The following is a 27,483-nucleotide window of genomic DNA, read 5'->3' on the forward strand; positions in this document are numbered from 1 at the left end:
TTGGATTACAAGCATGTTTCTGGAACTAATTATGCTCGCAATCCAAGGTTCCACTATATATATATATATATATATATATATATATATATATATATATATATATATATATATATATATATATATATATATATATAGCCTTCTGCTCAACTTTGGCAATTTCTGTTTAATTTGCAAATGCATAATTTGACTACAGTATATCATGTTTTTCTCTTATACACTGATAGTGATAGTACAGAAGAAACTCCAGAAAACAATGTGGTCAACATTTCCATTCCTGTTCAGTACAACTCGGAAATTGTTTTTACCAGGTATGCACTTTCCTTTACTTGCTAATCATATTTTTTTGGTAAAATGTTTTATGCAAATGATAAATTATTTAAGCATTCAATAACTCTGTCAGTTCTCATGTAGAGACTTTTCATTGTATTCAAGCACAAAATACATTACTTAATTAAAAGAATTACATTTTTGTGTTACAGTTGGACACTTGTATCCTGAAAGTGGTTAGGTCTGAGTTAGGTAACAAAACTAATACTGTTTAGTTTAATAAAAGTTTAGAGTTAAGGCCATGTCATATTACACAACTTTCCCAGTGATTTTAAGTCACAGAGTTCATTTTAATAATCTTAGCAAGTTGGAGGCAGTCGCGGAGAGGTGCTGTGACCATTGGTCATGCAGTATGACATTCCAATGACTCTGACCAGCCAGTCTGTGACTCACCCTGAAGAAATCAAGCAAGCTTGGGCTTGTCTTAAGTCTAACGGTGGGCTCTGTATATGAACAGTGACAACTAAAGAGTGCCCAGCCAGATGCACACATAACAGTGACGAGGAATACAGAATGTGGGTGTTTTAAAATAGAAAAGACGCTCATCTGTATGATGTCTCATGTTTTATGTGCCATGAGAGAATGGAATAATAAAAATAAAACGGCTGAGACTGTGACTGAATTTGCTGTAATCAACAACAACAACAACCTTTATTTCTATAGCACATTTTCATACAAATAATGTAGCTCAAAGTGCTTTACATAATGAATAAAGAGAAAAAAAAAAGACAAAGTAATAATTAAAATAAGAGAACACTAATTAACATAGAATAAAAGTAAGGTCTGATGGCCAGGGAGGACAGAAAAAACAAAAAAAAACTCCAGATGGCTGGAGAAAAAATAAAATCTGCAGGGGTTCCAGGGCATGACACCAGTCAGCCCCCTCTAGGTATTCTACCTAACATAAATGGTCAGTCCTCATTGTATCCAGGGTTCTCATGGAAGGACTTGTTGATGACGGTCGTGGTCTTATGGCCTTTAATCCATCAATCATCACACAGATGCATAATTTTTCGTGCCCTGCAATTTCTAGTCTTGTAAACTGGCATACTCGGCAACTGACGTGATCAACAATTTCAGTCAAGTTTGACATCCCCTCCGATTAGAAGCTGTGCAATGTGACATTGACTTTAGATATAATGTCAGTGCCTGATTTCCAATGATTTCACCTGTCCTTAAAAATACAAGCTGTTATCTTCCTTGTTTTGATTCAGTAATGTAGATTTACTGCTGGCTGTTATGCGTTAGACTTGGGCTGCAGTCACATCAAAACATGAGCTCTGAAATCAGCTTTCTGCTTGAAGACAGTTTAAGAAGGGTGGCCGGCGATGAAAATGTTTCAATGACGACCATGTTTCCACTAAAGCTTTTCAAATCAGATCAGATGATTTGAGCAGTATAGCACATCAACACAAATAAGTTCTAAAAATTGCAAAAACAGTTTAAAATGTAGTAAGTAAAAACCAAACTGTGGTAGAATTTTTAAAATAAAATGTACATTTAATGAATCACATTTTAAATAAGTAATATAGTTTTGCAAAACATAACCTTTTCAAACCACTTAATCTACTGTAGATTAAGGTTACTCCGGTCGTTACTTTGTCAGAGACCATGATGGTAATATTTGGCACAAGACAGAAATGAGGCCTAGACGAGGTGCCAGCCTATCACAGAGCCCACTGGTGCACACAGCCACGTTAGCATTCAGCCAGTTAGTACTCAAGCACACAAGTCTGTAGGGATGTGTTAGAAAAAAATCAGAGTTAACTAGAGAATAACGTTATGTTGTTAATTCTTTGTACTTTAATATTTCCTGAGCATCTGCTTCAGCTTCTATCATTGTTTCTAGTTATTGATAAAATGATACAGTTTTGGTTGCATTTTTTTTAATGGGTGTCTTCATGCTGAGTTGCCATCATGACAACATGTTCAGTCCCAGGAAACACCATGATCAAGATAAACAATGTGACAATATAAAAAACAGCACATAGGACAAGTTATTAGGCAAGTGTCTGGATACCATGGAGTGTTTATTTAGCTTGTGCTTTAGATTTCCTGGTTTCTGATTCTTTGCTTTGTCTCCTTATTACAGATCATTGAGTAAAGTTTTGGTAGTGACAAATGATAGGACGTATGTCTGATTTTGATTTTGGCTTCTGATTACGCTTCCTCTGCTAGTCATCCCCATTTCTCAATCCACCTTTCATAGCGCAAGATATAACACACACAGACTGTGACCAGGTTAAGAATTGAGCTAAACTGGACTTTTTCCTTACCACCCGATCTAGACACTATCAGAATATGCTAAACATATGTATTTCAAATATTTGTTGTAAATGTACTTAAATTGAAAACCGAATATCTTTAATAATGGCTTGAATCTGGCAGTTTAATCTCTTAATTATGTATAACAATAAAATTCTCGAGTTGTAGTGCCATCTATCTAAAAAAAAGAAAGCTCATTCTCGGAGAGCTTAGTCAAGAACAAAGATAAGAGAGAGTGAGAAAGAGAGAGAAAACCAGAGAGTGAGAAAGAGAATATGAGAGTGACAAAGAGAGAACAATAGAGTGAGTGGGAGAAAATGAGGGAGAGAGACAGGAGAGTGAGAGAGAGAGAATGGGAGAGAGAACAAGAGTAAGAGAGACACTGCAGTCTTAACAGCTCCCACCCTCACACAAGTTTACATAATAATGACACCGCAGTGGGGGGTGATGTGGATTTGAAAACATATGGTGAGCATGTGAGCAAACCACTAGCAGAGATTAATTTTTGTCGCTGTCAGATATTGGCTAGTAATGAGCTGTTGAAAACCCAGGACAACAATACTCTAACAAACTCGTTATATAAGGCTTTATAGACACGTTTCAGAACCGCTATCCTATTAATTTTTAGTGAGATGTCTGAGCCAGCAGCAAACACCAGCTGAAGGGGACTGGAACAAAACTAGGATCTAATATTGTTACATGGGTGACCATTTGTAATTGTCTAACACCTTTATCCATAGTAACTTACAAGTTTGGGATGCAGTACAATGTAATGTTTACAACCAGAGCACAGGCACGTTGGGTGATTTGCTCAGGGTCAGTGGTGGGGATTGAACTGGCAACATGGTGGTGTAAAGTCCAAACTATGTATCACACTGCAAACCTGACATAATTCCTGTTGTACTGTAATATGCAAAATATATAGCATTTATTACTTTACAGCTTTTCTCTGTGGATGACTAGCAACATTTCAAATAGGTCATAGATCACGAGTGTCGAACCCCAGGCTTGGAGGACCGCAGTAGCTGCAGGTTTTCATTCTAACCATCTTCTTCATTAGTGACCAGTTTTTGCTGCTAATTAACTTCTTTTGCTTTAGTTTTAATTAACTTGACTCAGACCCCTTAGTTGTCTCTTTTTTTAAATTAGCAGCCAAACAATATCGAGACACAAAACAAGCGGCCACATGACCAGCACACCTGTGCCCATCATACAATATCTGAAAATAAAGAAAAGTGAAGGTCTCAGTAAAGTTGATCTCTTAGGTCACCAAAACATTTTGATGAACAGAAAATCAACACTTTTGGAAATGTCTGTTGTGGCAGAATGAGAGCAGCAACGGGCCATGGAATTAAATAATGGGCTTAATCAACAGCAAGAATAAGCTTCTCATTAAGAGATTGGTTGGAGTGAAATTGGTTGGAGTCTGAAATCCCAGTTTAGCTGCTCAACTGTTGGCTCGTTTCACATCTCATTTCTGTTTGGCTGTCATTTCATGAAGAAACTAATCAATTCAGAGGACTGAATCCTTAAAAACAGGGCTATTAAAATGAAGGGAAAAGGAGTTAATTAGCAGTGAAAACTGGTCACTAATGAAGATGGTTAGAATGAAAACCTGCAGCCACTATGGCCCTCCAGGCCCAGAGTTTGACACCCCTGTCATAGATCACATGTCTGGCTTTAAAACTTGAACCTGTACATTCTGTGTTAACATTGTTTTTCTCTTAACCTACCATATGCTCCCTCATTGTGCAACTAGTCTGATATGTTTAATATTTCCATGGTTACAGAGATACCAGCCTACATTTTTATGAAGTAAACTCGGCTGTTCCAGCTGAAACAAAAGTGAATACTTTCGAAGATATAGGTCCTGAATTCAACATCACCCTGAAGGTTGGTGAATTACTGATGTTTTCTCATGTGCAATTTTTGCAATGCAGAATTGTGATCAAATATACTATGATACAATAGATGCAAAAGATGAATGCATAATTTTAGAAACAATATTAATGCATTTTTTCTAACATTCAGCCTTTCTTTTTTTAATGTCATAATTCATTTGTATAATTTAGGTTTAGCAAAATTAGTTTGAATTCTGGCCTCACTGCCTGCGTGCAATTTGGATGGTTCTCCTAATGTCCACATAGGTTTTCTCCCAGCAGCCATACCACATTTGTAATATATGTAGAATACGTTGATTGGCATTTCATAAATTGGCCTTGTAAGAGTAGCTTGTGGTAAGTACAATGCAATACAATTTATTTTTGTATAGCCCAAAATCACACAAGAAGTGCCACAATGGGTTTTAACAGACCCTGCCTTTTGACAGCCTCCCAGCCTTGACTCTCTAAAAAAAAAGACAAGGAAAAACTCCCAAAAAACCCTTGTAAAGAAAAAAAATGGAAGAGACCTTGGGAGAGACCCCTTTCCATGTAGGTTTGGCATGCAGTTGGTGTCAAAAAAGGGGGTAAATACAACGCAATAGGCAGAACAGAACACAAATAATCCTCAATACAATATAATAGTGCAATAGAAATAGTACAAGTACAGAGCAGAGTGAGTTAGCATGACCTGTAATGGTGTGGGATCAAGTCATTAGCTGTTTTCCTCCTTATGTCCACTTGTTTTAAAATAGCTGTGGTGGCACAAAATTGACCTAAGCTGCTCTTTTAAATGTTTGACATGGTGTTCAGAGAGCAACAGCTAAGGGGTTTGCTAGTTTGGCGGTTATGCCAAGTGAAACAATCACCAGAGAGAACAGGAGAACAAAAAATGAAAACAAAACTGAAGGTAGTATCCTAATTCAGTTCCCTAGTACAACATACGGCAGTCACATTATAGTCTGGCCGTAATTCAGACTCCCACCAGGCTTTCTGCGAACTGTAGTCCCTATAGACAACCCAGAGGCAGAGATGTTTGGATCTGCTCCATGTAGCTTCAGAGAAAGGGTTTTGTTGCTTTTATGAGGTTCTGGGTGCCTCAGAAGTGCAAGTATGGCATTGGAAGTACTCCTGACTTGGGCCTCAAAGCAGCAATGGAACTTGGAGACAAGGACTCCCCTGGTGTGGTGCAGACAGAGAAGGCTAGAAGCAGAGGAGGAAAGTTAGAAGTGAGAAGAAAGTTTGTAAGTGGCAGTTTGTAGAAACCTAAGGATGAAGTTAGGTCCAAGACACACAGCCTTTACTGTAACCTGATATGCACCTTGTGTATTACCCATCAGAGTTTCTTTAAATTTAACCTCTCATTTTTTCTGGTCGTTGGTCTGGGTACAAGATTAGCACAGAAACACCCCACATATGTCACAATGAATTGTGCCATTTAAATATCTGCTCTTACTGATCTAAAGATAGAACATCACAATATAAAGTGCTTAGTATTAAAATAAATGTGGTTGTCTACTGACTGTAGTTTGCCCTGTCTTAACTATGTGGCTTCTAAACCACTTTTCACTTTCTTACGTTCCAAATTCATGTTTTTCCAGCTGCATTTTCACATCCACGTTGTGATTTTAATTAGTGCAACTTGCTAGCTTTCTTGGCTCCACCCCTTTCACATACTTTACCAAACTAAATATGTGTGTCCATTTTTAAAAACAATACATCTGAATTGCGTTATCCTGGTCTTGTGATCTTACTTCTATCTCTGCTCTAAAGGTTACCACCGGAGGTTTTCCTGTGCACATGGCATCCCTTACAGTTGCCCTGCCTGTATCTACTAGAATTGCAGGAAATCCACTGCTCTACATAACGGATGTCAATACAGATACGGTAATGTCCCATTCTTTTAAAACAAAGGTAAATTCAATAGGACCCTTATGGAATGCACATTCAAATAAAATTCAGTTTGTTTTAAAAAAAAAAAAAAAGAAGAAGAAAAGAAAAATCACATTTTAACAAAAATACAAAGAATCTAATACTGACTCCCTATGACAGCTTTAAATGCAAAGTGTTAAGTATAGGCAAACTACAAAAGCTAAACTAGAATTACTTTTATTTTACTTTAAAATGAATAATTAGTGTAGTGTGCGTCTGTGCTATATTTTTTTAATTAACTGCTTTGAAGTAAACTATGAATGATGGAGAACTTTTTTCCTGCAGGCCGTCACCATGAGCTGCGAGACAACAGAGTTGCTGAACCCACTAAAAATCGGAGAAAAGCCACACACTGCATCATTCTCAAAGGAGGACTTAACAAGAGTGAAAAAACTGGTTGGTAAAGATGAATACATGAAAGCTGTCTGGGACTAATTATACTCAGACTATAACTGACCTATTTATTTAAAAATAAAGATAGTAAAAGTTCTGCTTTAAAGCAAATTTTATCCTGTGGCAAAAATAGCATTTTAGCAGAGATTACTCATTACAAGTGGGTTTTGGTGGACACATTTCCAGTCAGACTGGTGTCTTTGTTCACTGCACACTTTTAGATCCTCAGAAAGGTATATAAGTTTCACTGGTTAATAGCCAAGATGCTCCAATATTTGTCATCCATACATGCAGTTTGCCTAATTCAGGTACTTGACTTAGTACGTCATGCAAATAGTCTAGGGAAGCTTAAAAAAATCTACCACTTTGTTTTCTCTTTTCCTAAAGACTGTAGTTCTCTCTGTAAATGGCAGAATTATGCAGAGTACACTGAATCTGTCAGCATATTTATAGAATTCTGAAGATTTGAATAAGTTTGGGGTAGCTAGATGGTTAATGAAACTCCAGGGATGAATTTCTGGGCTGGTCATTGCTTGTTCAGAGTTTACATGCTTTCCCAGTATTTACAGGTTTTCTTTGGATTTTCACATTTCCTACCTCATCTCTATGATATGTTTTTGTTAGTTTAACTAGCGAGTCTAAATTGACTTGATGTTAAGGGGTGTTTGATCAACAGGCATCCCATCGAGGACTAGCGGCTAGCTTGCACCCAATACTGTCAGGATCGTCTTGGGAACTGCCAATCAGTATTTATCATGATGTTCTTGCTGTAACTGGAATTAAATTAAGTGGTTCAGAAAATGGATGAAAGTATTGACCTTAGGAGTGTAGTGTAGGTTACCAAGCAACTTGGTAGTTTTTTTTGTTTATGTTTTGCACATTTATTTCAATTGTACATTTTTCAAAAGTTAAAACGAGAGGATTTGAGCTATGTTAGGTTGAAGGTTTCATTTTTATGAAAACTATTTCAATATTCCTATTATACTTTGCCCTCCCTTTTTGCCTTTATTTGCATCTTCTATACAGGTTTAGTATCCCTAATCTGAAATTCTAAAATCTAAAACTTTTTGAGTGCTGACATTAACACTGTAAGTGAAAACTTGACCTGGCTTGCCCATGTGGCACTCTGTCCAATATTCCCTGTAGTTTTTGTTAATGATGAGTTGGCATGAATAATGCAAGAGCTGGTACTTACAGTTTATGTCCAATGTCCTCTTCTTGAAATTCAACCTTTATTCCAACCCACAAGTAATAACTGGGATGGGATCCCAAGTGATGTTTTAGGTGCTGCGGTTGTATCAACAAGGGTGAAAGGCACGATGACAGCTGTGCAGCCTTTCCAAGATGCTGTAGGGAGTGAGTGGCATGTTTCAAAAGTGCTGCATGGTGCAGCTTAGACGATATATAGGCTCTGACATTCTGTTGCCGTAAGTTTGTTTATAACCATCATCACTGCCAAACTTATGTGCATTATTCACTGCATTTTATACTTATTCACTGCACAGTTTGTTACTGTCGTTTTCAGCTGGTATATGTATTCTGCTGAATCTACTCTGCACAGACTTTGTTTCAAGCAGACAATTATTAATAATATTGTATAAAACTTCCTTCAGGCTTTGTGTAGGAGAAGTATTTGAAACATAAATAAATTTTGTGTTTAGACTTGGGTCCCATTCCCAAAATATATCATCATGTATACGCAAAAATTCCAAAATCCAAAAATGTCTAAAATACAAGTTAAGCATCCCTAATCTGAACTAACTGAGCCCAGAAGACAAGTTTTTAAGACTGACCATATTTTTATGAATCATTGTTGCTGCCGTTGCACCAGACGACCTGCTATCCTGAACCCCAAGCCTCCTCTAAGGGGCTACACCACCTGGGTCATCTGTCCATTACAGTGTGGAGTAGGGAGCTACATGTAAGTTAGCATATCGAACAACTCTTACTCTATTTCCTGTTGTCACCATGGAGGACCACAGTGGCTTATGCATTAGTTCTAGTTGGTTCCATGTATTACTTTGAAACAATAGCTTAAATAAAAACCTTTTTTGGCTTGACCTTAGTTCACCTAATATCCAAGACCCAGAAATAAGGCCTTCCAGGTTCTACCCATTCAATTGGGGTATAGTGCTCCTCTAGGAGATTGTGGTTTCATGTCATTGGCAGTGTTACTATTTCCAGTGTTTTTACGCTTTGGGCATCTTACAGCCTGACATTTAGCATCCACTATGTTAATTTGCCAGCAATTGCACTCTCTACCTGTTCCCCCTATCCACACTACTCAATTTTAATTTATTTAGAATTACAAATTAGACACAGAACCCTTTTATTGAAATATTTTTCAAACCATTTATTCGTGTAAAAGGTTGCATTGCGTTTAAATTAAAAATCCTAGTAATGGTATCAATTCAGCAATATTATGTATATATTTTTTGCCACTTAGTTTATAGTAAAAAATAACATGCCTACGTAGTAACAAATGTATGGAGCTGTGATAAATATCTTAAAAGTGCTCTTTAAAAAGGAAAATGGCCATTGCACTGCAGAATTTTTTTATTTTCTCTGAATTCACTGTCATAATCTTTTTTTATTTATTTGGTTTGTACAATGCTGTATACCCTGCCGTTCTTTCTTATATTCTGTAAGTGCCCTGAGCATGGGAAAGGCGCTATATAAATAAAATGTATTATTATTAGAATTCTTCTCATGCTCTGTCCAGTCAAGGCAAAGTCTAGTGATAACCCACTTGTTTACATAAGATCAACATCACAAAGTAAGCAGACAACACTTTTAATCTGACAGTGATCTCTGTATTAAGATCATAGGGCCCGACAGACATGCATTTGTTTGCAAGTATAATCTTGGGTGTTTACAAAAGAGCACCAATTAAAAACACATGCAAGAAAGTTTACTTTGCTATGCACTTTTAAACTTAAAAGTACAGCAGAAAAAATGTTTAAGAAAAAAACAAATTCTTTGTTGCTGTCTGAATCATCTAATATATTTGTAATGGATTATTTTCCCACACACATCGCCTTCCGCTCTACTAGTCTCGTGCAGACTTCACTGAGACACTTCATTTGATGCATGTAAAAGGGCTGATAAAGTTCAGACCATTTTCATATAAACAAACTTTAGCCTCCATCTACTAAAACTTTTGAACACAAACATCACTGCAAAGAAGAGAAGTCAAAACCTCTTCTCTCATGTGAGAAGACCTCAGTGCAGTAGAGTACAGAATAATCTTTCATCAAAACAATATTACAACACTCACTCCTTAAAGAGGTCACATCCCTCAGTAATGTCATTTCTGACAGTTTAAAAGCCAGCCTGGAAAATGTAAAAAGTTGTAACTAAATCATCAGTTTTAAGATTTCTGATACTGTTTTTTTTTTTTTAAAACAATTAATCACTATATAGGGGAAATATCTTCCATCACTAAAAATTTACAGAAACGAGCCAGATCCCAGGACTGGGAGGTATTGAGCTATGAGGAAAGATTGAAGAATCTGAACCTTTACAGCTTAAGCAAAGAAATTAATGTGTGATGCGATTTAGGAGTGAAAAATAATGAAGGTAATTAGTACGGAAGATCCTATCTGTTACCTATAAGTGAATTCTTCAACAAGAACACGAGGAGACAAACAAAAACTTGTTAAGGGAAAATTACACTGTAAAGCTATTCTTCACTCAGAGAGCCATATGCACATGGAGTATATTATCAAGCAGATAGCAGAAGTTAAGAGAGTCAAAATTCAGTAATGTCATTTTGGAGAAATTAGGTGAATGGGATTGGTGAATTTGATGTGATGGAATTGAGTGTTCTCATCAAAACTGTTCTAGTGCTCTATCTAATCAAATAAACTTTGCTGCAAATTTTTTAAAATAGTAAAAATTTAATAAACAAGTCAGTTAATGTCATGAAACAGAACCAAAATGAAAATTTTGTAGAAGTTACAGTGTGAGTAACGTTGATCAATTCATGTACGTTCTGATGAAAAATGCTTAGGAGTGGTCAGAGATGTTAACCAAATGGGCCCACCACTAGACATTACATCGATGGTAACTTTTTAAAGCACTACTTGAAAATGAAGTCAAAACAAATCCAAGATCAAAACCAAACAACCCTCATTAATAATTTATATGCTCCTAAACTAGTCGTTTTTGTGTGTGTCATCAACAATACTCACAAGCATCAGTGAAATAAAATAATTTTTAGAAGAATAACAAATCCACCTTACTGTGTCTAAGCAAAAAACAAAAAAAAAAAAACACTTGCATGGACTCACCGCACAATGTCTGTGGACAAGTTATAGAGGATTCAACAGCTGGCTGGCTTGAGTCTAGCAGCAGATAAAATCATTTAAGATTTTAAAAAAGGGCTTTCTAGAAGTTTATCAGAGCAGACCATTTCTAGCAGGAGGCCAATTTACAAGTGATTGCACCTTCAGAAAACAGCCCCTGCTGGAAAGAAGATAGAAAAAAATGTCCAAAAGAAAAAAAAAAAAAAAACAAACCTGAGAGAAAATAAATTGGAGTCAGTACACCAAGAAGCCATCTGCAGTACTATGGTGCATTCCTAGAACATGTGTAAGAGGATAGCCAAGGACTTGGGAAGGGAAAAGAGGGAGAATCATCAGAATGCCCCTAAATAGGTCTTTTACAAAGGCTTTCTTTTAAACTTTTAGTACTAGGGGGCTCTGCCCCCTGCTCGCTTCACTCGCCCACCCCGGGTTTGGTTTCTTGGATATGTACAATTTAAAGAGATTGTTATTTTCATGGGAACTGTTACATATGCATTATTTTCACTTTTACTTTAAAACTTTTGTAAAAACAATATTTGGAATTAACTTTTCTTCAAGATCACATTGAATTTTGATTCCGTGTTTGGACTTACATTGTGACAACGCAACTTATAACTGCCTGTGAGTGAATATCGTTTCTTTCTCTCTAATAAATAGAACAACTTTCTCGAATGTTTGTCCGTGTTCTTTCTTCATCGCTTTGTCATTGACGTGTCATCTTGAGCTTATAAAATTATTGTCCTGATAAAATTTATAAGAGCTGAGAGCGCAGGAAGCGTGTCTGACAAACGCATTCTCATGACTGAGGTTAGGTGACCGTGGTCTTGTTTGAAAATAGTCGTAAGTAGGGTGTGACTTGAAAGAATCTCATGTTAAAAGTGTCCGTCTCACAAGACTTCATACCGCAACAATGTTTTTGGAATCTTTTAATTTTTGCTGGCAACATGAAATAGATGATGTACAAGTCTCCAACTTAAAAGTTTAAATCCGAACAATATATTCAATCTCTTTTCGCTGTTCCATTATTTCACCGAGTAATAATTTCCATTTGTTTGAATTTTCTTACTTCCATTATCTCTAACCTGCTGTGCATGTGTACCGTGCCAATATTTTTGAATTCTTTACAACGTTTTACTTTGTCATCTACTCTTTGTCCTTTATTTCCGGCCCTGGGCATTGTTAAATCTCTCTCGCGGGTCATATTACGCTGCTTGTATAGTGAAGGGGGGGCTGAACGCACGCAAAGGAGATGTGGTCAGGTCAGCTGTTGTCTTTCTGCTACTGCTTGCGAGCTTCATTTTCTTCTTTTTACTCAGCGCGTCGATCATTTAAAAGCCTGTACAATAGCTGTCCTTTTGCCAGTTTGCATCTCTGCTACTCGCGTTGTTTGATGGTGGCAGCTGATTGCACAATAAGGATCATCTGCTGGCTTGCTGCTGCTGGCAAGCTGCGTGTTCAGCTTGTTGCGCTTCCTGAGAATATCTGACTTTCCAGGCAGTTTTAGAGAGTTAGCTAATACTGAACATTTATGTATATGTTCTAATTTCAGCTAATTCTCATTATCTTTTTATTAAGGACTGTGAAACTGCCAACTGTAAGTCACTGAAGTGTTCATTCAAAGACGTCGAACCAAGAAGGCAGTATGCAGTAAACATCACAGCAAGGATCTGGAATGGTACTTTTGCAGTTGTAAGTATACAGTGTAACACTGAAAGTTTTGATCTGAATAATGGCACATCTAAGATCAAATAGTGTGCTTCATAGACTCATGTAACTTATTAAACTATGATGGCAAATTTTAATTACAGGAAATCTCAAGGACTACTACCTGTACAACTGAACATTGTTAAGAGGGCTTTTGAATTCTGTGTAGTTTATTTTTTATCTTGTTTCTAAATATTATTCATTTTATCTTCTTTTCTGAATTATTTTGTCACTATTGTAGTTATGTTTCCTCGGTTTTGTGTGGGTGTTTTTCTGTAACTGTATTGTTTCTAGCAAAAATTTCACATCGTAAAGCTTGATGTTATGATATCATTATTATAAAAGACTACCATGTGCACAGTGGAGTATCCAAACATTAAAGCCTTCTTATTTTAACAACCTACAAGTAAATGCAAAACTAATTTTGCAAAGTTGTCAGGTTTTGACATCATTTTATTCTGACTTCAACTTTCAGTTGCCACATCAGAGTCCAAACATATTATGGAGGCTGCTTGTTTTAATACAATGCAATAGCCTCTACTTTATAAAACATCTATATAATTTTGCAGATATTATAAAATAATCAAATATTGGTTTGTAAAAAATAAATGTTATTCAATATTCTCTTCATGTGTTATGAAGCTCTGTGTAGACACCTCTTAACTAAACTCTTAACCAGATTTACTCCCCTATTGGACAACTAAAATAATCTTGAATTAGTCAAAAATAAACATACAGCAGGAAGGCTTGCATTTTTCTATAATTCTACAAGTTACACATATGAATTGTAGTAGTCATGTTAATCAGTTTCAAACATGTCCTCACAGTCTTCAGGCAAAAAAAGTAGCATTTTAAAAGTAGGATCTAGAGCTGATGCTTATTGACTGGCATTAAATGAATGAAACGTAAAAGAAAAAGAACTGGCCATCGTGACTGATAATGCTGCTATTATGGAGCTATTACAACTCTGCTCCTTTGCGCACATGCTCACTTTTTGACAGGGCTGTCAGCTTGCTTTACCGGGTGAGGCATGTTGCAAAACTTTTCCACTGCAGTACAGCTAGCAAAAGTTAATTGGACTTGGCAAAAGACAAACTTGTAATTGATGAAGTTATGCAATGGAACAGTGCATTGGAAATGCTAGAAAGGTTTTTGGAACAACAGTGGGTCATCTCAGCAGCTCTGTATATAGGCAGTGAGGTTGCTCCCAGTGTAACTAGTATGCAGCACGCTCATCTGCAACACATCCACCAGGGGTGCCCAGTCATTTTTAATGTGTGATTATCACGTAGGAATCTGCTGCTCTGGATGTTCACCTGTGGCAAGTTAGGGCTACTCTCTCTACTGGCCTGAGAGATGTGGCGATGCTTTGCTTAAGATCTTCATAAAGCCCAGGTATAATAACTTCACACAGTTGCTTTCTAGTTGGCATAGCATACCACAGTTCAAAAACCTCATACCACAGCTCAAAAACCTGTATCATTTGTTGAAAGCCCTCATTTCCAACAAGTGTATGATCTCTTATCTTTACAGATAAAAACTGATTGTTATTTTTTGGTCACAAGGTGAATTAAATGGAAGGTTGGAGCTACCCACCATCTCCAGTATAGATTGTTTAGGCTCTACTCGTTTGGATGTTGACTGAGATTACGTTTATGGGTGACGGGATAAAATATTTCTCACATTTGTTGTGTTATAATATTTAACGTCCAAGTTGCACAGCTTATATATGGCTTTGTTTTTATCCAGTTGCTCTTTACTGACGCACCAATTGAATCTTCAGTAAGTGCACATATCTGAATTAAGTGTCAAATACATTGATATTAGTTTACAGAGGACACAAACACCATTTTATGCGATGCAGTAAAGTGTTTTTTTCTGTATAAAGCCTTAACAGGCATATTAGCGATATCTACTGGATCAGACACTATAAACGAAGATCAGCAAAAATCTACATGATTTGAGCAGGATTGAGATTCACAAGGTTGATCTTGAAACTTTAAGAATCAATATTAAATCATTTAAATGAAAGATAATCAGTATTTTTTACCCAGGCCCAATTTGGATCATAACAACTGAAAGATGTGACATTCTGTTAAATTCTAACATATGAATTCTCTGATTTTTCTCTCCTCATACAGTCAGAATTCCAGGAGGTCAATTTGCAAGCAAGTGCTGAGGTAGAGACGTCACAGCCAGACTTATTGATTATCATGAATAAAAAACTTCCAGTAAGTTGATGGATTTACACTATGTTAACAGGGGTTTTGCAAATTAAGCTCAGAGGTAACCATTTGCCTAATATACACCTTTACAGTACTAGCCAGATCTTGTTCTGTGTTTAATTTTAATGTTCCAATATATTTTTAAATTATTACCATTAAGATGTCACATTATGGAAAAGAATTTAAATCTAAGTTCTGGTCTCAACATCCTTACTTCTTTATTGTTGGAAAGTGTCATTTTCTAAATACAGAGTGGATATTCTACTTTAGGTCAAATAATGGCTTGGTATAATTCTTCAAGTAGAAGGCTTTGTGAGTTACAGCATATGGTTCCTTAACTGAATGGCATATCCTACAGCCAACGAATCTGTCAAACAAAGGGATAAAAATGACAGATGGCAAACAGCACAGCACGTGTGTAACAAGTCCAGCTTCCCCACCCTCTAGTCCAATAATGTAAGAATGTAACATAAATTGACCAAGCCATAGAATGCCCTAGAATAGCTATGCTGTCAACACAACTCTCATATTCATAAGGCAACTTCAGTGTCATACAATGGGGTGATTTGAATAATTTGTTTTGAGGTCTTATGTCTAACCTATGGGGTTTGTTATGGTGTAAATTAACATAATGTAGAAAGACATAAGTTATACACACATTGTAATATATTTAGGTAAAATACTACCAGTTGGAAAGCCTGATACTGTTCAGCAAATCACTGACTTTGCATTCTGTCCAACAGATAGAAGTTACTATTACAAAACCAGGAATTAAAAAAGATGTCCCACTGAATGTAATCATTGGCAGCGTAATTGGAGGATTGCTTTTACTGGCAGCACTAGTGGCTATCTTATACAAGGTAAGAGATTTGGATGCATTTAAACTGATACTGTACAGTATAAGTATACTTTGCTGGACGTGTGCTCTATTTAGGTCTGGTTTCTGTCCTACTCCTAGTGTTACCAGGACAGGACTACAAGTAAAATTCCGTTACAACGAACTCCCAGGGACCTAAAAAAATATCTTGTTGTAATGAAAATTTCATTGTAATGAGATTCTGTATTTGTCACTATAGTGCTTTCTTTAACTTGTGTCCAGGCGTTTGCAATCATTTCAATAGCTTCTTTCACGTTAATTTTAATCTCCTCCTGCCTACAAGTTATGCTGACGAGAATTTTTCTCAGCACTTCCTTACGATGATACACTTTCAGGGTGCGAATGATGCCCAAATTCAATGGCTGAAGCACTGCTGTGCAATTGGGTGGGAGGAATTCAACATGAACATTATCTAAATGTGGAAGCATGTTGTAGGCAGCACAGTTATCAATCAGGAGCCGAATCAATCTTTTCTTCTTCATATTGTGAGGTTTCTGAACTCTTCTGAGACCGCCACCCAACGGGAATGATTGCAGCGTCTGTGGAAGATTGTCTGTTGCTGGGGCAGGCAATAGTAGGCTCACAGCTGTGCAGTGAAGCTCCACAGAAGCAAATCATAAAAAATCGGGGTCGCGCTATAAGTCCCTGTCTTGCACCCCAAAACACGAGGCTTAGTCTCAGTACTTTAGAAAAACCAGCTTTATTCAGCTTGAAACAGGAACGGTACAGTTATTGTAGCGTGATCTGCCACTCTGCTATACACAGACACAGCAGTCAGGCAGGGTTCGTGGCCAGGTCAGTGACCAAGTAATCCTGTTATCTGCATTTACAATTTATGTGCTCCTAACCTTGCATCACCCATCGAGATCTTTTCTGTTTACTTTGGCGGAGAGACGCAGCATAGCTGTGGGCCTGCTATTGCCCCGTATAGATGCGGAGATTGCACTTTGGGACGCTCTTCGCCGTGCTGTCTATTTGGGGGAGGTCCCAAGAGACTTTACAAACCTCACATTTTCTTGAATGCATGCCACATTAACAGGAATGTTTTTTGAACGAGCATCAGTGAACCACATGAAAACTGCTTTTTTGATGTCTTCAAATGCAGCAGTTCACATATGTTTGCAACCTGAGATTTTTCTTCTTTATTTGCTGTCTTTCAAGAAAGTTGACAGTGTCGATAGCGAAATTGCGAATTCACTGGCAATGTCTTTTTTCTTTTTGCCACAATCGAGAACTGCAAAAAACTGAAGTTTTTTTTTCCCTAATATGAACTGTTATCATTTTTTCGTGTCTGCTGCTTCTATAGGAGGGTGACAATAAGTTAAATTCCAATGGATGTTTTTCAAATGTTGACGAGCAATAAGCAAAAGGTATCACAGAAAACCGCAGGAAACAAAAAAGGCAAAAAAAAAAAAAAAAAACAGTACAAGGAAAAAAAATTTACAGTGTTTCTGTTTGGGGATCGTTGTGCACAACTGAGATGCAGCCAGAGAACTAACTTCTCTGTGAATATTCAAACTGGCATTTCAAGGTCTTTTGTGCACTTCGTTGTAATGAAAGTATCTGCTGAATGTACTTCGTAGTAACGAGATTTCTATAGACTCATGTCATATGGGGAAGCTGTCACGACCATGAAAATACTTTGTTGTAAAGAAAATTTCACTGTAAAGATATTCGTTGTAACGGAATTTTACCTGTATTCTCATTATGACTATGAGTTGCAACAAGCTGTTTCAAAAAATGGATAGTTGGTTCTTTTAGGTAATACAGGGTAATTCAAACAGAATATGATGTCAGCATTTTTGTTCACAATGTTGCCTGGTGGCAGAAAAGCAAAACACTTTTCCATCGGTGTAACAGGTGAAGTTTGGAAAAATGTTCTTAACACTTAGTGTGATACATTTGTAAAATAAAAACTACCAGAATTAAACTTATTTAAAATGAAGCCAATCTTTTGAAATAATCGTGTATTGTATGAATTTTCTATTAGGAAAGAAAAAAAACAGGAATTGCGAGCGCTTATTTATTATTAGAAACCCTATTTTAGATTAAGCTTAATTGATAGCATTATGTTGTTAAGTTCTGTTAATGTACCTTGATATAAAGTATGCTAGTGCATGATTAACTACTACAAATGCAACTGTGGCCCTGCTATACGCCTAAATGAAACCCCTGAATTTTTGGAATCATTACAATTTTTGCTACTTAGTGCTATTGGTTTTTTTTTTTTTTGTTTTTTTACAGCTTGGCTTTTTCAAACGAAAATATGAACAACTAATGAAAAATGAGGTAGAAGATGGTGATGGTGAAATTGACGATCTTAATGAAAATGAATCATGATGCTGAATTTAACTTGAACAAATGGACACGTTTTCCAGTTTCCTTCCATCCTTCTGCATCTTTTTTAATATTTCAGGATCATAAAAAGAAAGTCTTCTTCATTATACAGAAATGGGTACAAACCTGGAAGTCAGCATTCTGTTAGGATTCCTCATGGTTCACTTTTGGATCATGCTAGTCTTACTGTTACTGAGTGAGAAAGAAACAGAAAAAAAATATAAAATGATGCAGTTCAGGTTATACATAAGACTTATTTTTTATACTTTACTATTATTACTTTTTATTAATTTTTATGCTTGGAAATGTTTTCGTGTAAATATTTCAATCTATGTGGTCTTTTGCACATTTCCTGGCATATTTTATTTTTCTCCTTAATGGGAATGGGTGACACAGATCTTAATGTATAATGTGTAATTTATTTAGGGTATTTTTGCACTGGAGATTGTTCACAGTTAATCATGACGGTCATGAGGATTGTACTGGAAAAACAGGGATCAGCGGCTGAAAAAAAAATTAAGAGTGCTGTCTAAAACAGGAATCAGTATGTTTAAAAAGGATATGTCAGTCAGTTGATTTTAAAGGAGTAAAGAGTTACAAATAAGGTTTATTGTTCATAACTCAATATGAACATGCCATGTTTCAATCATAGTCCTTAATGCTACTTGTGACTACAGATCACTTCCTTTCCGTTCAAAAGGACACAGTTATCCAAGAAATAACTTCATGTACAATATGGCACTATTTGAAATAAAAGAGTTCTGAACAAACACATGCTAAAGCAGAAAACAGAAGACACCTAAATAATAAAAAAAATACAAATCACAGGTTCTAGAAATAAGAAATGAGGATTCAGGGTGAAAAACTGGCTTGAGTGTTGCCCTTCTTGGTAGTATGCCCTTGGAGCTACTGGACATGCATACTTCAGCTGTTTTAGGCAACTGAGCTATAGTAGAACTCCCCCAAATCAGGTTTCTGACTGCAAGGGGATCTTCTTTTCACAGTGGGCTCTCTCAGCTACAGCCTTGCTATGAAGATTGCCAGACACATAAGTTTACTTAAATTCACCTTGTCCTGTAGACATTAAAACTGGTCCCTAATACGTAGTGCACATCTTAGCAATGCAATAGACTGTTCTACAATTTATGTACAAGACAGTATAACAACCAAACCAGTGTTCAACAAGGGGACCATGAATACTAAAATCCTTTAGAAGCAATACTGAATGATCCCTATATTTGGTGAGAGTACACTTTTTTTGGGCTTGTATAAGATAAGAATAATCAAGACACATACCAGTGTTTTCATGTGCTCTTTAATCTCTACCTGCAATTTCCTTTTCACAAACTTTCAGCAGGCAGAGAAAAAAATCCAACACCAGCACGGGGCACATTCACTCACAACTGGTCCAGTAACATTTTCTCTGTCATCCTAACAGCATATCTGCAAAGAGGAAGAAGCTGGGGGGCATTTTATGTGGTGGCTGCATGTTTTCCATCTCTTCAGTTTTATACATGAAGAGGATATAAAATATGAATAAAGTAGGTAATACTAATAATTTTAAGTTCTTTAACAAAACTACATACTCTCTAGTTTGCTGCACTGCCAACTATAATTACAACTATATGGTGGTGTGTAGCAATATTTCCAGGTAGTTATAATGCATCACTGTGCTATGAGGGCCTTGGACATTGTAGTATAATTTTTATTTGTGTTTCATCTCTTACTAACAGTTGGGAATAGAAGTGCTGTAAAAATAGGAATTCACTGTGGAATACTACACCACTGTGTATAAGTGCAGAATAAGTGGAATAAACTATAAGCTCCTGTGGTGTGGCTTCAGTATTGTGAAACCAGGTAACCCAAAGAATTCAAAGCTCTCAGTTGTATCCAACATTCTTCATGGACTCCAGTGGGTAGTTGTATCTTCCCCAAGGTCCATAAGAAATTTCATGACGCAGTGAGTCTCGTTTAACAGGATTTCCTTATATATAGCTGGGCATCACATGTAGGAACGCCAAACTCCACCTAAGCTGGAGGATCCCACCTATGTCCTTTCTAGAAAGCAGAATTATATATGTCTGCCTTCTACTTAAAGAAATCCAAGAAGGCTTTGTCGTAATTCAACATAATATGAAAAGAAGGATTTACGCTGTGGTTGGACCTGAGGTTCTCTGTAAACTAGTGTATCTCTGAACTATAAATTAGATGAGAATGACTTAATTCAGTTTGGTTATTGAGTTAACTTGCAGAATGGTGTTTGTCCCAAAATTACACAAGTGAATACATTCCTCAGACTTTATAAATTCCTGTTTCTGAGTTATTTGAACTGTAAATTTAATAAGAGTGTAATACTACTGAAAAGTTCCTTAAGTAGGCAAATTTATTGTTAACAATTTGAATCTACATGAAATTAAGAAGCAAGACCATTCGATTATCATATTGATTTTGGCAAATCCAATTTTAAGGAGCCAGTCCTGACAACACTGAGTGAAAAGTATAAACCTCTGAATACTGCAGGGCACACTTACTCACGTGCTCTTAATCATTTATATCAGGTCCAGGTAAAGACCCCAACCAACCTAAGACACATTTCAGGTTTGTGGAAGGAAACTGGAGTACCCAAAGACAAATCACAGAAATGCAGGGAAATTGTGCAATAGGCACAAAAACAATGTAACATGGCCATGATTTAAAGCTATAAGGAAGATGTGTAACTATTATGAATACAATTTCTGTTTTTTAACCAGCTTATCTAATTTCAGATCATGAAGGGTTGTTATGAAGGGATGACCTGAGTGGAATATTTGCCCATTATAGGGTTATGCTTTAAAATGGGAAACACTATGGTTTGTTTTAAAGGTGCAATCCATTTAGTTACACCATATTTATAATAACTATATGGGACTTAAAGTAAAATGAATGTACAAAGATGGGCAAACATATACAGGTTTACAAACATCAATCATTCAATGTCTAAGGGAATGTACAGGAGTCATATTATAATCAATATAAAGGAAGCCGGTCCCAGTTTTTAGTTCCATAGTTTACCGTCATTTATATTTAATAGCTCTGTATGAATCCCACTGTTTCTAAACTTGTATTTGCAATAGCCGGAGGAATATTGCCTTTAGTGATAATCTTTCTCAACAGTTTCTAAAGTTTGATACATTGCTTTTAGATGGTATAGTTGTGTGTGGTTACTTCCAAACAGTTAGTACTTAAGTCTATTTTCTAGTCGGAAACTTATTACTGGGAAGTTATTTAATTAAAATTTGAGCAACATCTTACTTCTCTGTTTATCTTAATGGTACAACTAGGAACAAGGGACAATTTTATTAAATTCTTTCATAAAGCAAGTGACAGTGTGTGGAAAACAGAAAACTCTTACTACCTTCAGCTCAATTACAGAAATGAAAAAAAAGAATATCCATAAATTGTAGTGAATATAGTGATCCTTCCTCGATCGCAGGGGTTGCGTTCAAGAACCACCCGCGAAAGGTGAAAATCCGCAAAGTAAAAACCATATGTTTATATGGTTATTTTTATATATTTATGCCCTGTTAAACTCTCCCACACTCTTATAAACATTTCCCTCACAGATATACAGCATAAACCCTTTATATTCTCTTAGATATCAGGTAAGATTCGTTGAAATTATGTATGTAAACAAACTGTTTATACACTACGCACAAACGTACGTATCGTATTTCATTGAGGAGTTTTATTTAATACGTAATACAGTTTTAAACACATTGTAATTGATTAGGTAATATAAAAATAAATGAAAACTCTAAAACATGTAAATATAAATTAAACCTAAATGTTATTTTAAAGATATCGAGCATCTCCGATATCACATATATTACGGCCATTACGATAGACAGGTCACCAGCAATAAATATTTACAATGCAAGAAAAATTGTATAAGATGTGTGTACAGTTACACTAAATGTACGTACATGTACTAAGTACATAGAAAATTAGTTATGTGTACTCGCCAACAATGACACGACGACTTGTCCAATAACAATGAGATAAATGTTACTGCACAACAAAGGAGAGTGTTACAGCTCTTCCATCAGTTCTTCACTCATAATGGCATTCTACAGCGGTGTAGCTGTTCCCTTCCTTCAACATATCCAAAACTTTTACCTTTTCAGCATTCGTTAGCTTCTTCCATTGGCGCTTGGGCACGGCCCCGGAAGCAGTAGCACGAGCAGATCGTTTTGGAGACATAACGAAGGGCTTGACTATGCATAAAGATAAACACAAAACCGCACAAAAGTTAACTCTTTACACAGCGAAACACAATGCTGAATGAGCGAGACGAGATGCTGGCTAATGCAAAGTGGAATCGAATGCTGCACTCCGTCACTGAGCCAATCAGCACCCAGGAACTTAACAGCGTGCTCCGATTGGGTAGCTTCTCTGCCATCTGCCAATAGTGTCTCTTGTTTGAAATCACCTGGGCAAACCAACTGAGGAAACACGTACCAGAAATAAAGAGGCATTGTCCTCAGAAATCCACGAACCAGCAGAAAATCTGCAATATATATTTAGATATGCTTACATATAAAATCCATGATAGAGTGGAGCCGCAAAAGTTGAAGCACGATATAGCAAGGGATTACTGTACTGTGGTGTATGCAGGAGTGTTTTTCAATGCAGATTTCCACTTGGTTGCCTGTTAACACTAGAATTACCAGAGCCTACGGAAAAACTCGTAGATCCGTCCCACCTTAAATCGCTTCTTAAAACCGTTCTCACCTCTCCGCCAGCCTCCTTTGTCTTGTAAATGTGCCGATAAAAACAAACTGCAAGCAGCCGACTATTCCATCCCCCCACCGACTCAGAACGTGCACGAACTTCTCCGAGCTCATGCCTCGATTATCTGGGAGTGAAGTGGAGTTTTAGAGTGGAAATAATAGATTGTTATTTGGAACACACGCATTTCATGTGTGTTCCGTTTCTACAGTAATCTGTGTAAACACAATGTTAAAACAGAAACTTTTTCATATTTTAGTAATAAATGTTACAAAATGTAGACATAAACTATAAAATGTGTGAAGCCTGACAGCCAAAGAGAAAATAAACACTTTCATAAAAGGTTCAAGACTTTTACAACAGCTTCCGTGGCGTACTGGTAAGATTTCGTCACTTAAAGCGCAGCAGACTTGTTGTACTTCAAGAGATCCGAGTTCGATTCCCTGCAGGAGAAAAAATGTATTTATTTTTAACCTTCGCCGTTCCGCCTGCCTGAACTCCCTGTCTATCTATATAGTAATAACAGTAATTTTATTATTATATAGGAGCTTCCCTGTCTGCCTGTCATATAGTGCCTTTCCTTCATACCTATCTATAGATCTATACCCTTAGCTGTTTTTTATATATATCTATTATACAGTGCCTTCCCTGTTTATTTAAATATCTAGTGCCTTCTCTGCCTGTCTGTCTGATTGCATATAGCGCTGAACTTACTGATTTGTACTATTCTGTCCTCTGCATGTCCTGGAGTACAAAAGAAACACCACCATACAGCAACATGTGCGAACTGGCAAGATCGGGGAAAAAACACACGGTCACTGATTACAAACCGCAAGATGAATGAAAGAGACAATATATGTAAAAACATCATCACACTAATGCAATATTATTTGAAAACGAACACCGTCAGATCGGGTTTGAATATGCACCCGATCTGACGCTGTTCGTTTTCAAATAATATTGCATGTACTGTGCGTTGAAACTGCTGCACTGAATAATATGGCTTCTTCTGTAACAGCATCAGCGTGTATTCAAACCCGAACTGACGCTGTTCGTTTTCAAATAATATTGCATGTACTGAACTATTTTAGAATAAAAACATACATTTGATTTCAGTCATTCTGTACGATCCAGTGTAAATGCATGATAATTGTAAAGGTTAGCTTTTTTTTTAATTCAGTTCCATTCTCTTAGTCGCGTTCACGATCCCCCATCTGATACTGCTGTTTTCACATAAAGACGCGCTATAGCTCAAATGTAATTTATTTGGAGACGCGCTATACTCGAATGTTATTTATATAGGAAAGAAAGTACAATGTCAGGTGCTCATTCAATGTAATAGAAACCATAGCACAGAGAGATGTGTACACTGCAACAAGTACACATGTCGTGAATGTAGGAAGGGTGTGTGGGAATTGTTAATATTTGAATGTGAGGATTTTATATAGCACGGATGGTTCGGAAATCAGCAGTTCTTAGCATTGCACCACACAAGCTGTCGTATCAACCGCCTACTGTAACTTGCTTTATTTTTTCTTCACTTATAGTCTAGAATAAAAGTGCACTTGTTTTGTTATACTTGTACACCAACATATGTTCCTGTGTTTGAGCGACACGGGCAAGCTCAAAAAAATAGACGTGTAATGCCACGAAAAGTGCACGCAAACACTTCAGTTCGCAAGCATTGGTACGAAAATGCAGTCACAAGTATAGCTCTGCAGCGCATCTTTATGTGAAAACAGCATTCTCAGATGGGGGGTAATAGGGAAGGATCCTGAACACGACTGAGAGAATGAAAAGTGAATAAAAAAATAAAAAACTAACCTTTACAAGTATCATAAATTACACCGGCTGTTACACACTGAAATCAAATGTATGTTTTTATTCTAAAATAGTAAGAATAAGAGCAGTTTACTTCTCAAAACTGAATCGTGGGGAATCGAACTCATGACCTTTTGAATACTAGTCAGCGGTTGATACCATTACACTACCGTGGCAGCTGTAGTATGTATGTGTCAATGTGGCATGCTAAGGCGGCTTTTTTCTGCAGTTATATTTTTGAATAAAAGCATACTTGTTTTGTTATATTTGTACCTTTTGTGAAAGTGTTTGATATTTGGACTTCAGGCTTCATACATTATATAGTTTATGCTTACATTTTGTAATTTACTACTACAATATGAAAAACATTTCTGTTTTAAAAATGTGTTTACACGGATTACTGTAGAAACGGAACACACGTGCAATGCGTGTACAGTATTCCAAATAATGATCTATTATTTCCACTCTAAAACTCCACTTCACTCCCAGATAATCAATCAAGGCATGAGCTGGGAGAAGTTTGTGCACGTTCTAAGTCGTTGGGGGGATGGAATATCCGGCTACTTGCAGCTTTTCTTTTATCAGCACATTCAGATTAACAAAAGACGCTGGCGGAGAGGCGAGAACGGTTTTAAGAAGCGATTTAAGGTGGGACGGACCTAGTTTTTTCGAGTTTTTTCGTAGTCTCTGGTAATTCTAGTGTTGAACAAGAACCTAAAAATCCAGACACTACTAAATTAAGTAACTGATCATCATTTTTTCTCAATGTTGTATCTACAAGTAAACACTTCTGAGAGCTAATTGCAACTAAAATTAGTTATTGTAGCAGTAAGAAAGCTAGACAATTCTGAAGAGAAACAAAAAAGAAATTAACTTTGGAGAAAAAAGTGCCACTGAGTACCAACTCCACCATGTACTGTATAACAATATCTTAACATTTAAGTAAGATAATTATTACAATTTATCCAAATTCTGTATATAAAAAAATGTATATAATGCCAAATCTGTTGACAGGATTTACTTTAAAAATACTTTTCAGTGTAAATTCTTGTGAAATCCCTTTGAATAATTTTTCTATTTAACTGTGAAGGCTCTTTTGATAAAATTTGTATTTTGCACCGAATATTTAAATATGGGTACTATGAGATAGGTTTATGAATGTCTTTAAGCCTTGTTTATACTCTGTTCTTATGTAAACCAGCACAAAGAAATAAAATTTGATTCGTTCATTACATATAGTGTGCCATTATTTTTTTTGCCCAATTCAGACAGCTTTTAGTTAGGTATCAAAAATACTGCCCTATTAGATTACCATCCACACATTGCTTTCTCCTCTGATTCTGGAGTATTACAATGAAAATCTGTTTTGGATGTTAACATATTGCTTTATAGTATTTTTGTCGCCCGGATTTCTTCTTTGTGCAATTATTTTCTTTAGTCCTGGTATTGGTTCCAGGAATTCAACCGATACCAAAATTAATGGATCCTTGAGTCTTTATGTAAAATGGTGTAGTATTTTCACATAGCCTACCCGGTATTCTGTATACTTCGAATCAAACATCCCACTTTTCAAAAGGTCTAAGATTCTTACAGTGGTGTGAAAAACTATTTGCCCCCTTCCTGATTTCTTATTCTTTTGCATGTTTGTCACACAAAATGTTTCTGATCATCAAACACATTTAACCATTAGTCAAATATAACACAAGTAAACACAAAATACAGTTTTTAAATGATGGTTTTTATTATTTAGGGAGAAAAAAAATTCAAACCTACATGGCTCTGTGTGAAAAAGTAATTGCCCCCTGAACCTAATAACTGGTTGGGCCACCCTTAGCAGCAATAACTGCAATCAAGCGTTTGCGATAACTTGCAATGAGTCTTTTACAGCTCTCTGGAGGAATTTTGGCCCACTCATCTTTGCAGAATTGTTGTAATTCAGCTTTATTTGAGGGTTTTCTAGCATGAACCACCTTTTTAAGGTCATCCCATAGCATCTCAATTGGATTCAGGTCAGGACTTTGACTAGGCTACTCCAAAGTCTTCATTTTGTTTTTCTTCAGCCATTCAGAGGTGGATTTACTGGTGTGTTTTGGGTCATTGTCCTGTTGCAGCACCCAAGATCGCTTCAGCTTGAGTTGACGAACAGATGGCCGGACATTCTCCTTCAGGATTTTTTGGTAGACAGTAGAATTCATGGTTCCATCTATCACAGCAAGCCTTCCAGTTCCTGAAGCAGCAAAACAACCCCAGACCGTCACACTACCACCACCATATTTTACTGTTGGTATGATGTTCTTTTCTGAAATGCTGTGTTCCTTTTACGCCAGATGTAACGGGACATTTGCCTTGCAAAAAGTTCAACTTTTGTCTCATCAGTCCACAAGGTATTTTCCCAAAAGTCTTGGCAATCATTGAGATGTTTCTTAGCAAAATTGAGACGAGCCCTAATGTTCTTTTTAGTTAACAGTGGTTTGCGTCTTGGAAATCTACCATGCAGGCCGTTTGTGCCCAGTCTCTTTCTTATGGTGGAGTCGTGAACACTGACCTTAATTGAGGCAAGTGAGGCCTGCAGTTCTTTAGACATTGTCCTGGGGACTTTTGTGAATTCTCGGATGAGTCGTCTCTGCGCTCTTGGGGTAATTTTGGTC

The 27,483-nt window shown here is 36.6% G+C and overlaps 1 protein-coding gene across 1 annotated transcript in view; it reads left to right on the top strand.

Annotated features, from left to right (window-relative positions):
• Positions 1 to 18,745, top strand: part of itga2.2 (integrin, alpha 2 (CD49B, alpha 2 subunit of VLA-2 receptor), tandem duplicate 2) — a 165,907-nt gene extending 147,162 nt beyond the window's left edge. Inside the window, exons 23-30 of the mRNA XM_039758501.1 lie at positions 225 to 308; positions 4,383 to 4,485; positions 6,246 to 6,359; positions 6,690 to 6,800; positions 12,680 to 12,793; positions 14,950 to 15,039; positions 15,777 to 15,893; positions 18,155 to 18,745. Coding sequence (XP_039614435.1) covers positions 225 to 308; positions 4,383 to 4,485; positions 6,246 to 6,359; positions 6,690 to 6,800; positions 12,680 to 12,793; positions 14,950 to 15,039; positions 15,777 to 15,893; positions 18,155 to 18,250 — 829 coding nt within the window. The 3' untranslated portion in view covers positions 18,251 to 18,745. The remainder of the gene's footprint in view (positions 1 to 224; positions 309 to 4,382; positions 4,486 to 6,245; positions 6,360 to 6,689; positions 6,801 to 12,679; positions 12,794 to 14,949; positions 15,040 to 15,776; positions 15,894 to 18,154) is intronic.
• Positions 18,746 to 27,483: the final 8,738 nt, after the last annotated feature.

This window comes from Polypterus senegalus, chromosome 7, assembly GCF_016835505.1.
Source record: "Polypterus senegalus isolate Bchr_013 chromosome 7, ASM1683550v1, whole genome shotgun sequence".
Lineage (NCBI taxonomy): Eukaryota > Metazoa > Chordata > Cladistia > Polypteriformes > Polypteridae > Polypterus > Polypterus senegalus.